The following is a 13,779-nucleotide window of genomic DNA, read 5'->3' on the forward strand; positions in this document are numbered from 1 at the left end:
GAGAGATTAACAAGCTACATTCACCTGGCATCTCAGAAACGTATTCTGTTGGTTAACTTTTGGACTATTTCCATTCATCTTTTAATTTGATGAAAAATTACTTTAATTATTTAATTTAATGAAAAAGAATTCATAATAACAATAAGAACTTTGAGAACTTTTGTCTGTTTAGAAAGCCTTAATAGATGATAATGACTTTAACATCTATCAGGAAAAGGATGTTACCTGTCTATTCCTATTGTATCTCCTTTAAAATCTTATATCCTTAATTTATAGCCAGGATAATGAAATGTGCCTTTGTATTATTTGAAAACTGCATTTTTTTTTCTTTCTTTAAAACTATGTAGCTGATGTCTGTTTCTGTACCTACACATTCCTTTCCCTCCCCTTATGTTTTCAATTTGGTTGCATCTGGAATTGTGTCAGTACACAGAGCAGTGATCCTGACAGATGTACCTTTACAGTCACTCTCACTGCCAAATTAGTTTGTAGTGCAAATCTTGAACGAGAGCTGCACCTGCTCTCAATGTGGATAAAAATGGCAAATGTTAGGAAAAACATAATTTTAGGATTGCTTCTAACCTGATGGCAGCTAATCTCAGAATTCTGCTGGGGATTCTTCATCTTGGAGTTATGGAAATTCTGCTATTCAGAGCAAAAGAGCCTCCTTGTCCCTTTTGCTAGGTCTTAGGTGTGTTATTTTTGTATAAATAATGTGCTCTTTGTACTGTGATCTTAAAATCATGTTGTGGACTAAAATTTTTTAACCAGAATCTCTAATTTATCCTGTGTGAACATTTAATTTCAGATTAAATAACCTTCACTGGCAAAGAATATGTATAAGGTAACTCTGCCAAAAGGAATTTTTTTCTTATGGAAGAAATGGTCTCAGTTTAGGAATTAACACATTCTTTGATAGTTGATAGGATATAAAGGACGTTTCATGTTTTATGTAGAGAGCATTTTCTACTGCAATTTGTTTGGAGTGTGTTTGGGGAAAAGTAACTATGTACATATGTATTACAAGTATTTTTTTTTAAATAGCCTTATTGATATACAGGGTGAAGCAAAAGTAGGTGTACAGTAGTGAGTTCACAAAACAGTTTATTCTTATATTATTAATTATTGTATTATTTTTCATACAAACAGCTATAAACCTACATTTGCCACATGCTGTATAATTCACATACCATATAATTTACCCATTTAAAGTACACAAATAAATGGTTTTTAGTATATTCACAGATAATTGCAAACCTTACCAAAGTCAATTTTAGAGCATTTTTATCACCTCAGAAAAAATTCTAAACCTTTAGCTTCTATCCCTCCACTTCCATCCCCCCCTCAACTTAAACAACCACTAATTTTCTGTTTTAGATATTTCTTTATTTTTATGGCCTAGTCTCCCCCGCCCCCCCCCCCCCCACACACACACACACAAACACATCCCAAGATCTGTGAGGCAGAACTCTGGAGCTGAGGGAGGGGACAATGGAAAGCTTCTGTCTGAGTGACAGCCTTGCTTTAGGAGCTGAGTACTTGATGGAAGTGGGGAAGGCTTGCCTCTCCTTGTGTGGAATCACTGCTGTGAGAGCCAGGGTGAGAGTGATTGGGGCCCCAGTATTTTCCATGATGCTTTGCCTGGAGGAAGAGCTGTTCCATGATTGGAGGCGAGATGGAAGAAGGATGGCCTTCTGTGTAGATAATGTCAGTAAAAAGAACAGCAAGAATAAAGTATTTATTAAATATTTAATGTCTCATATATACTCAACATAAATTTCTACTTTTAATAGTGATTTTATTTGTGTGGAATCTCTGAGAACAGTTAGAATTAGGTAAATATAAAATCTTCACATGCAAAATTAGAGTATAACATTTCTAGATAGGAGAAAAATAATATCCCAAACTGTACTTGAGTAAACCTGTAGGCTTTTTGGAACAGTCATTTCATAGAGTTTTGTAATTGAAAGCCTCTGAATCCTAAAATTCATTCTCTCACTCTGGAATCAACTTAATCTTTGGCAGCCACTCTGCATAATTAGGGAGGATATGCATGGAGACTTTTTATAAAGTTACGTAAAGCATTTGCAGTACCTTGCTTTAGATTTTGGATTTAATAAGCATTGAAAATTAATTGTTAATAAAATAATTTAATAAAATTTAATAATCATTAAACACTAAAAATTTGGCATGTCATGATTAAAACATTCTGATGATTCTTTAACTTTAAAGATAACTGTTATGTAGTAAGTTGTAAGAAAAATGGTACTCTATTTGGAAAAACTAGAACATATGTTAAAAAAGCAAATTAATTTTAGAATTTTATTTGGTTGTGTCAAGAAAAAACAAGTGTAAATATTTGATATTCTGTGATGTAGAGTTTTATATGTAAGCCATAATTATTTTTTAAAAATTGAGTCATGTTCTGTAACTATATAATTGCAGATAGCCTTTATAAAGTTGAAAGCTCCTTAGCAATATGAAGTTACTTTTCTTTCCTAAGTTGTTGTTTTTTAAAGCTTTTTTTCTAAGTAGGACTCTGTTGAATTAGGATATTAGTAACTTTAAAAAGTGAATTTTGAGGTAACATGTTGTGATTTTCTCCTCCTTCTAAGCTATTTGAACTGCTGGGACCTGATGGAATTGAACTTATTGAGAAGCTTCTTCAGAACAGAATTACAATTGTGGATAGATTCCTTAATTCTTCAAATGACTATAAGTTTCAGGCTCTTCAAGGTAAGAAAGAATTTAGTGGTGATTCTAATTTAAAGGAAAAATGCATTGGTTAGCAAATCCTTTTGATATAATTATACTTTTAATATCCTTTGGTTTATTATATAATTTACTGTTAACATCTTTTAAAAGTAGATTTTAGATATGGCAGTGTATTAAACAAATATCAATGCCCTAAAAAGGGTGGTGTGGCAAAGATTCTATTTATGTTTATATATGGCATAGGTTTTCTTTTTAGCAGAAGATTTAAATAGACAAACATTTTTTAAAAGCAAATACATATAGCCATTAGTATGGGCCAAGTAATGTTATAATTTCTTCCCAACTATTTATTTTGAAAACTTTCAAACCTGTTTAAAGGTACAGGAATTGTGCCCTAAGCGGTTTGGCTCAGTGGATAGAGCGTCAGCCTGTGGACTGAAAGGTCCCAGGTTCGATTCCGGCCAAGGGCATGTACCTTGGTTGCGGGCACATCCCTAGTAGGAGATGTGCAAGGAGGCAGCTGATCGATGTTTCTCTCCTATCGATGCTTCTAACTCTCTATCCCTCTCCCTTCCTCTCTGTAAAAAATCAATAAATATATTTAAAAAAAGAAGGTACAGCGATTGTATAATGAACATGCCCTTTATGTAGATTTACCAGTTGTTAACATTTTGCTTCCCCTCCCCCTCTTTGTCTTTCTCTCTTCTCATAATTCTCTACATACATGTATGAGCGCACACACCCCTACATTTAAAATTTTTGCTGAACAATGACTAGAAGTTGCAGACATCCTGATAATTCAATATAAAATCTTAAGCATACATGCAAGGAAGCAAGTCTCCTACTTAACTGCAATAGTTACCACACTTAGCGAATTGAACATTTATATTGCCATGTATTACGTTATTGTTAAACCCCAGAGAGTTATCTAGGGAGCCAAAACTATTAACATGCCTGACCTACTCTGGCACAACTGATGGCAAACTCAGGTTTTAAATGATAATCTGGAAAACATTTCTGCTCTATATCTGAAAGTTTCTTGACAGCCTTATAAGCAGTTTGGAATTTTAAAAAAGTGTATGAGCATAAGAAATGAAACACTCTTTTTCAAACTCATCAACACTTATCCTTCTATATTATACCACCTTTTCCTCACATTTATGAGTATGGCACTAAAAGGAAATTATAAAAACAGCCTGGATTTACATCCAAAATTTCTTATTGATTTCCTTTATACCATACTTTGATTACTGATAGTTTCCTTGAGCTGCTTGGAGATTTGAAGAATTGGTATTAATTATTTTGTATTTCTATAGGTGTTTGGTTCTTCAAAATGTATTGAATACTTATAAACTGCCTTTGTTTAACAGGGCTCCCACCTAGTGCTTCATCCAACACTGCAGTAAGCCAGCGGGGTTTAGGAATATTAAAAATAAGTGTCTGCCAGAGGAAAAAGCATGAGTTTAAATATCTAGTCTTGTGATAAAAATTCTAAGAATTTGGTGTTCATTTTTGTCAGCCTTCTAAGTGTTATATAGAGATAGTTATTGACTTTACCTTTTAAAATTAATCCAACTTTTATTTTTTATTTTTCAATTACAGTTGGTAGTCAATATTATGTTTCAGGTATACTTACCATTTAATAGTGTAATTTATTAACAAAATGTTTAAAAATCAGTCCAGCTCACATATTGTTTAGGAAGCTGTAGATGATGAATTAGTGTTGTCTTACAATTTCCTTATATCGATTTTTGTATAACATTTATACACAAAACTCATTTTATTAGGGTCACTTTTTAGATGCACACACTTTTTAACCCATCAGTCTGTCCTGAAATATTTTCTACTCTTCTCAAACTGCTTTTCCTCTTTTATTCTGTGCTGGATTATTAGCAATGTTGCTAATATCTAAGAATAATCATTACACTATAGAAAATTGAGGTCATTTAAACTAATAGACTTTAACCTTTTCTAAGGACTGTGGTAAAGAAGCTGACAACCCACATATTTTAAGGGGTTTTTTTTGTTTTCTAAGTAGAAATTTTTTCTGTACATGCATTAAACATGATTCTCCTTAGTTTTGTTTTGGTGGGGGGGCGGGGGAGGGGGCGGATGCAGTACTCTTGAAGAAAAGATTCTTTGGACCCTTGTTACTTTATCACTGTTCTTATCCATTTCTATCTTTTGATATAGTTTGTGTTAATGAGCCTTCAAAATTCTCTAAAAAATACCAAGTTATATTTGTATTCTTTATTAAGCTACCTTAGTATGACAAAAACATTCTTTCTTTTCTTAGTCTCTAAAATCATGGTCTTAGCAATAGCTTAATGCCATGTAGCAATTTTTAGCTTTCATACTGATTTTCTTTTAATGTTTTTATCCAGATATACACCACCCTACTTTATCTCTGTTCTCTTATAACCAGGAAATGTAAAGTATGGGAGAAGTAGGTGCGTATAGTGTACTGACTGCTAACCTGAGGGTGGTTGTAATTACATTCTGTTTTCAGGACTGATGTAGAGAATGCTTAGTACAGGGTGTATTATAAAATAAATTTCAAGTTAGCTCATGCTCTCAAGTGAAAGTGGTTTGAATAATTGTACAAGACGTTTTTTGTCACATTCTAAAAAGATATAAGCTTCTACATTGTTCTTTAGTAAAATTTTATGTTAGAATTGCTGTTAAGCTTGTTCATTTCTACTTGTCAGTCTCTACCATCACTTAACCCATCAAGGTGAACCATGCTGTTAAGCATTTCCTGCTCTTCAACTTGATTTTTTATTTCCCTACTAGAGGCCTGGTGCACCCCCTCGGGGGGTGGGAGGTTCCCTCAGCCCGGCCTGCATCCTCTCACAGTCTGGGACCCCTTGGGGAATATCCGCCTGCCAGCTTAGGCCCGCTCCCCCGAGGGGTCCTTAGCGCTGCTGCGGAGGTGGGAGAGGCTCCTGCTACTGCCGCTTTGCTTGCCAGCCAGGAGGCCAGCTTCTGGCTAAGCAGCACTCCCCCTGTGGGAGCACACTGACCACCAAGGGGCAACTCCTGCATTGAGCATCTGCCCCCTGGTGGTCAGTGTGTATCATAGCAACCAGTCATTCTGCCTTTTGGTCGATTTGCATATTAGGGTTTATTATATAGGATTATGTTCAATCTCACAGGACACATATTCTGTACATTCTGGTTGTGGCTTTATAGTGCTATTCTTGAGGTAGACATTTTCTTCCTTTAATTTCCTTATTTATAAAATCACAAGTGTGTATAATAGGATTTTGTTACTATCACATTTGTTTAAAATATTAATAACATTAATGTAGCAGTTAGTATGTCACCAAAAGTATTCAGTTTCACACACAACATCTTTAACATTCATTTTTAATAAGTGGGTGGCATTAGTTGTGTTTTTTAAAATTCTACTTAATATCTAATTGTGTGACCTTGCAATTTAATTTTCTTTTAGTTCAGAGTACATGTGGAAACTTAGAATGCTGCATTCTTTTTCTAACACTGAAAGTTAGTGGGTTATAAATTCAATGATTAAAATAGGTTTATGAGACTAACTTAGAAAGTAAGATATGTAAGATGTAGATACTTTTTTTAGAACTGTAAAATGTAGTAGTCCTAATGTATTTAGATGAGATTATATCTTATTTTATAATTTTGAGATGTAATGAATCTTTATTTCTCACTTTCCTTTTTGAGACTTATAAAAAGCCATTACACATAGAGGTGTTTTTTTCATGTGATTGAGAGTTAAAATGACTTATTCAATCATGTAATGAAGTAGTGACAAATATCTGAGAATAGTGAAGATTTGACTTAAGATGAATTTAGAAAGCTGATTTTCCCATTTTAATGCTATGCTTAATTCCTTCCTTGTTCTGTATTAGATCTTGGAATTTGATAAAATACCTTGCACTATGCTGCTCCTTCAGAATATGAACCAAGTCTCATTCTTCATCGTCTTCCTAGCTTAGTAGCAGTGCCTGGAACTTAGTAGGTCCTCAATACAATAATGTGTATTGATGTGAATTGCTTTCAGCAACATTCCTGTTAGTTTCTTTAGGGCTGTAGTGAGCCAACATACTACTACTTGGAAAGATTTAATTAAGCATAGAAGGTAATCCTGTGGAAGAAAAACTTTCCTTAGTTGACCAAACCACAGGTTTAAATTGTAACTTGTAAACACTGAGCTTTGATTGACCTGGTTCCTCTTAGTGGTTCTGGCTTTCTTCCATTTTATTTTTTTAAACTTGTATTTCCATGAAAAAGTGGACCATCCTCTTTTTTTATTTACCTTGGTTATCTTCTAACTATGTCCTAAGCTAATATTAACAAATTTTCTTTCATGTATAAATAATTAGTAACATATGAATAACTTAACACAGTAAGTCCTATTACATCTAATTGGGAAAACATCTAATGTGTAAAGAATATCTTTATTTGATTATTATGCTAATAGGAAATGCCAATTAGTATTGGTAATTATTATGTTTATTGAAATTAAATGCAGAGAACTTATTTCAAAATTATAAAATTGAATTTTTAGGTTCTGATATTAAATGTAAGAATTTATAACATTAAACTCTTTAGTCTATAGGAAGAAAATATCTGCTGATTTTTCTTAAGCTACTATGTAATATCATTTAGATATTGTGATTTTTAAAAACTCTCCTTAAAACATACAAATGAATGTGCCAGTTTTTAAAAAAATGAATTGTTAGAGCATTGTGTGTTCTTAGGTTTTGGTGAGGAGGAAAATGGTGTTAATAAAAGTTAAATTTGCCAAACATGATGTTTTAAATTTGTTTTGTAGACAATTGCAAGAAAATTTTAGGAGAAAATGCTAAACCCAATTATGGATGTCAAGTCACTATTCAGTCTGAACAAGAAAAGCAGTTAATGAAACAGTATCGTCGAGAAGAAAAAAGAAATGCAAGACGAGAAAAAAAGGCTGGAGAAGATGGTGAAATTTCCGGAGAAGGACTTACATGCTTCGATCCTAAGGAATTGCGGATACAAAGGTAATAAAAGCCAGCAGCTGAAAAATAAATGCTCATGTTGTAATTGCTACTTTTATATATCATTATCATTTTTTAGTTTAGCTTCAAATTTATATTATTATTCTAGTCATGTTTTCTTACAAGAATAGAATTTTGTTATATGAAAAATAATTTTATGGGATAAGAAAGCAGTGATCTGCTTAATTAGAATGTTCTTGTTGCTTCTAGATAGGTGAGAAATTTAGATTATAGAAGTAAACTATTTTTAGGCACTGTGCACACACTACTAGGTTAATATTTATGAAGTCTACACATTTTTTTGAGTTATTTGTTTCTTTTCCTAGCTTAATGAATACTTTTTACCTGTTATTATTTAGAAGTAGAAAGGAGAAAAATTAAATGAAAGCATTATTATACTTGATCTTTAAATATTGAAACCCATTTTTAATTTATAAACATCTTTAGATTGTGACAAACAAAATTATAAATATGATGTTACCTAAAAATGTGTTGACTCCTGTGGGATTTCACAGAAAATTTCGGGATTGCTAATATCTTCCTTTGTATAGTTTTATTTCTTCTTCTTTATAATGAAAGGCTACCTGAAATAGTTATTATAGTGATCTTGATTTAATACTGTATGCTTTTTGTTGCAAGATAAAAATTTCAGATTTAGCCTATTGTTTTTGTATTTAAAGGGAGCAGGCACTTCTGAATGCTAGAAATGTTCCAATTCTGAGCAGGCAGAGGGACATGGACTTTGAAAAAATACGTTATCCCCATGTTTATGATTCCCAGGCTGAAGCCATGAAAACATCAGCATTCATTGCTGGTGCAAAGGTATGTCACTGGTGTTTAACCACTCTGGGATAATATATCTATTGTGAGGAAATGACACATAAATTTTCCCTGTTTCCTTTGTTACTCTAGTACTGGTGGACTATACTAAGCTAAATTATGTTTAAAAATACTGTGGAAAATGAAATATGCAGTGTATGTAAAGTTCTTCACACATAGTAGATATGCAAAAAATACCTGTTCTCCTCCCTTTCATTATATGCAACTTTTTTTTTTAATTTTAGCAAATGCATTGCTTTGTGATTAAACTTTACACTATATATTGGATATTTTTTCTACCTTTGTGAGTACATTGGTCTTCCAGAATAACATCTAATTAATGTATACTTTAAGATTCATCAACATAATATGGTTCATATGTTATATGAGATACCTAATACATGAATGCTTTGTGTGTATATGGTTGTTTTTTTTTGTTTGTTTGTTTGTTTAGCCTTCCTTTTTCTTTAAAGTAGCTAAATTTATTTTTTAGTGCTGTGTGGTAAAACCAGTAGTGTTCTCTCTCTCTAAAGAATATTTATCATAGAGCATTTATTTTTGTTATTGAATTTTATTTTTGATGTTTATAGATGATTTTGCCAGAAGGAATCCAAAGAGAGAATAACAAGATGTATGAAGAAGTAAAGATTCCCCATAGTGAACCAATGCCAGTTGGTTTTGAGGAAAAACCAGTTTATATCCAAGACTTAGATGAGGTGAGATGCTCATTTTATAGAGTTGATATTTTTGATGCTTGGTATATTTATGAATGGATTTGAATTGGAAAAATTCTTTTTCAAGGTCAGTTAGCTAATACAATAAAGAGACATAGGCAGTTGGTTACTAAAGATGTATAGTAGGAGAGTTTAAATTTTAAAAACTGCATATGTACATACATTCCTTTATACATTAAACATTTATGTACATTTCTGTGTATATATTTCTATACTTCATGTTTATTTGGTTCTTTCAACTAATATTTGGTTCAACCTATATAAACTGACTTAAATAAAATGGTCTTAAAGGTTTATGTATTGTATTGAGATATCAAATGGTCAATCTATAATAAGGTGTAATAATTTTTGTGGAAGGGGGGACTATTTTATTTATTTCCCCTCAGGTAGTAAATAATTTCAGACCTATGGAAAAGTTGTGTGAATAGAATTCTCCACATACCCTCTGTCTGTCTCAATTTACCAGTTGTTAAAATTTTGCCATTTTTTCTTTATTTCAAAATAAAACATTTCTTAATTTAGTTCAAAGTATATAATATTATTTAATCTTTTCTATTACCAAAGTGAAGTTGCTTTGTTTTTATATATGAGTAGTCATTCAGAAATATCATATCCTATAGGCAAGCAAAAAGAGCAGCATAAAGTATGACAGCCAGTCAAAATTGACTCCATTCTATATATATGTGGGTGTGTGTATTTTGTTCTACAAAAATTGAACTATATAATATACATTTTTGTGTGTTTGTATATATCCTTACATATATCTTTCTATGTCAATAGGCATAAATTTTTAGCATTATTTTTACTCACCATATAGTATTCCATTTTATGCCGTTATTACAATTCTTTATTGTTACAATTTTAAGTTCTTTTCTAAAATAAATTTTTATAGTAGACCAAAATTGTAATTAAACTTTTATTAGTGGGTTTCATTCTGTGTATTAGAATTACCTGTATAACTTTTCAAAATCCAAATGTTTTGGCCCATACTAGTATTTAGTTATAATTTCTTGGGAGGGGCCAAGATATCTATATTTTGAAGATGGTATTGACACTCTGTAGGTGATTTTGAAATGCAGTCAGGGCTGAGAGCCTATGGAATTAAATAATTATATACATAATTTTTTTAAATCTTACCAGTCCTTATAAGCATTATCATTAAGATTTATTTCATTTTCTATACTCAGTACTATACTTTTTATGTAAAAGCATTGACATTCATTGTCTATATAATGAATTAATCAGGCTTCTTATTTTTCTTTCATACTTATTTCTAAGTAAGTTTTCATTCATGTTTATTTCTGTAAAGTGGCAGATAGTAATTATTTTAGGCTTTGTAGAACACATAGGGTCTCTGTTTCATAGTTATTATTTTCTTCCTTTTTATTAAAATATATTTTCAAAATATAGTAACCATTCTTAGTTTATAGGCCATAAAAAATTAAAATATATGGGCTTCTGGCCAGATTTGGCCCTGTAGCCATAGTTGCTGTTCCTTGCTCTATCTTCTTAAACATTCGGTCATTTGTGGTATTTCTGGATTGATTTTAATTGATAAATATTTCTTATTTTACTTCTCTACCCCAAGTATAAGAAACTTGCTCTCAAAGCATTGGCCTCCTCTGCAAACCCTCAGCTGAGTTCCTCTCCAGCAGTCTTTGGGTCCTTAACTTACTCTTTTGTTTAGTGGGTGTAGTATATTTGGAACCCTTCCAAGTGAGCTTAAGATCTCATGTGGGGAAATAAGTAGTACATTCTAATTTAAGAAAGCAATTTATAAGTCCCCAATAAAAATAATTCTGAGATTATTTTATGGAATGAGTTAAGGATATCAAATTGTATATTTAAAATATAAATTTTTAAATGTACCAATTTAAGTAGGTATTTCTAAATTTTTGTTCTTTAGGAAAGCAATACCATGCATGTCGTTAAGCATTGGAATATTGGAATACACACACATACAAATTTGTCTGTTGAACTGACTGTTCTAAATAAGTTATTAATACTTTCATTTATATAACATGTTTTTACTATGTTACTTATGTTAAATGAAATCTTGACCTGATCTCATAATAAATTATTCAAATACGGTTAGATTGAATGCAAGTGAATCAATTTCCTTGAGGGTTCTGTTGGTGAAACTTTCTTGTTTAAGGAGATGTACATTTAAAATGACATTCTTGCTTTATTTAATTAGTTTTGGAAAGTTTAAAGTCATGTACTGTAAAATGTAAATTAAAAAATTACCTATAATTTAATATCTGTAACATTTTGTGAGCTTGACCATATTAAGTCCAAACACTTTACTCTCTTTAAAAGATTTCAGGCAAGCTGGTGAAAATAATTTAAAGGTTAAAGTCAGAGCTGAAACCAGTTATTGCCATAAATATCAGCCAAGAAACTGAAAATGACATTTTCTATGTGGGATTCAACAGAATTTGACATAGACTCTTTGGCTTCTGTTTTATTGCCATGATTAGAAGTGCAGCTGTTTATTATAAGGCAGGTCCCACAAATTGGGCCAAGTAGACAGCAGTGCCAATGAAATAAGCTACAACACTTATAATGACATCCTGGAGGGATACATACTAGTATAGCACAGGTCAGTATGAGTTCACCCCCCTTATGAAAATAATATATTAAGGTCATAGAAAGTACTGGATTGTTAGCTTTTCACTTCTGCTTTAAGCCTCTGAAGTTTGTATACGTAATTATAATACTGGTTTTGTGAAACCAGCCCTCACTTATTATGGTGTTTCTGTCTAAAGCAAACCAAACCTAGCCCAATCAAACCCATAGCTTTGCTCCAACCATGTTGTTTACTGTCTTCTTGCAACTGTGAATGTGACTTGGCATAGCAGCTTGGTGAAGGTGTTTCAGAGCGACATCTGACATATTGAATTATTATTAAGAGTGTGCTGGTAGAAACATGTGTGCAATTTTGTTGGTTTATCAGTGGAGTTTGGTATGATTGTGAAGCCAAAGTTTTGTCTTTTAAATCTCCTCACGAGACTTCTTTAGTTTTCCTTAGCATTCAAGCCTTAACTCGTACCTGGGAAATTAGTGTCCTCTTGACTCACATTATACTTTAAGTTCTCATAAAACGTGATATTGCTGTTGTTTGTTTTTCTCTCCTTGTGTTTTTCTCTTCAAGGACAGGCAGTAATAGCTTTTTATTTATCATTTTGTCATCAGGGAGGGAGTATAGAAGGGCCATCTATTTATTTAGTTGGGGTATTGTTGTCATTATGCTTCTTGGGTGGAATGTTTTCAGTATGAGAGAATTTTTAAGAATTGACATTTGTGGGCATGTTAAGTATTTTTGGTTACACTTTTAAATGGTATAAATGCATCCCATTAAATAATATGAAAGATTTATGAATTATGCATTGCAATTTCTTATTGCTTTTTTGTATGTAATAAAATATGGCTCGATTTCATTTTACAAAATAACTAACTCATCTTATTTTCACAAAATCTTACAATCTCACTTCTTTCAAAGATTTAATAGTAGATTACTCTCCTGAGGTCTTTTGTTGCTAAAGCATAATTTCCTCCACCCAGATTGTCTGATTCAAAATGAATTATTGTCATAAAACATTAAAGCACACGAATCTTTACTTTAGTAAAGAGAAATCAACAGTGGCCATGCACTTCTTGTCTCTTAATTAACAGAACGTAGTAATGTCTCAGTGCTTTTTCAAGTAAGAGTACATATTGGAAATTTGGTGTTTGGTAAAGATGTAGGACTCTTTTTATGCCATAATGAAAAACAAGATGAATCAGGTATTAGGAGTTTACATTAAAATATTAGATATTTATATCTATAAAGCAACAAATCATTGTTTTTAAAACATTAAGACAATATTGAATTATAGATCTCCTTTTGTTTATTCCTAATATAAATATTTTTTATCTAAACAGAGAAGTATTTTATAGAGCTGATTATAGAATCATTCACTACAAAAATATAGTATCTAAAATGTAATAGAAAGTGAAAGTTTCTTTATAATCCCAGTTCCAGTGAAACAGTTTGATATATGTATCTTTTCATATCTTTTTGTATTAAACTATATTTAATTCGTTATTTTACTATTCTATGGCATACCTTTTTAAAAATATATATATTTTATTGATTTTTTACAGAGAGGAAGGGTGAGGGATAGAGAGTTAGGAACATCAATGAGAGAGAAACATCGATCAGCTGCCTCCTGCACACTCCCTACTGGGGATGTGCCCGCAACCAAGGTACATGCCCTTGACTGGAGTCGAACCTGGGACCTTTCAGTCCGCAGGCCAACACTCTATCCACTGAGCCAAACTAGTCAGGGCTGTGGCATACCTTTTTTCTTTTCAGATACATTTACCTAATAACATATGTATATCTTCTTCTATTTAACTACTGTAATTCATGAAGCATGTATCATGAATTATTTAATCAGCCCAGATGAATAGATACTCAACTTCTTTTTATTATAAATGCTAATATAGCAAAT

The 13,779-nt window shown here is 32.0% G+C and overlaps 1 protein-coding gene across 1 annotated transcript in view; it reads left to right on the forward strand.

Moving 5' to 3' along the window:
* The window catches only part of ASCC3 (activating signal cointegrator 1 complex subunit 3), a 252,026-nt gene that overhangs the window by 44,491 nt on the left and 193,756 nt on the right, over positions 1–13,779 (forward strand). Inside the window, exons 5-8 of the mRNA XM_070418020.1 lie at positions 2,616–2,736; positions 7,526–7,733; positions 8,411–8,552; positions 9,140–9,265. Of these exons, the coding sequence (XP_070274121.1) occupies positions 2,616–2,736; positions 7,526–7,733; positions 8,411–8,552; positions 9,140–9,265 (597 nt within the window). The remainder of the gene's footprint in view (positions 1–2,615; positions 2,737–7,525; positions 7,734–8,410; positions 8,553–9,139; positions 9,266–13,779) is intronic.

The sequence above is a fragment of the Myotis yumanensis genome, unplaced genomic scaffold (assembly GCF_028538775.1).
Source record: "Myotis yumanensis isolate MYYU_CA2020_CCGP unplaced genomic scaffold, mMyoYum1.0.hap1 SCAF_6, whole genome shotgun sequence".
In the NCBI taxonomy this organism is placed as follows: domain Eukaryota; kingdom Metazoa; phylum Chordata; class Mammalia; order Chiroptera; family Vespertilionidae; genus Myotis; species Myotis yumanensis.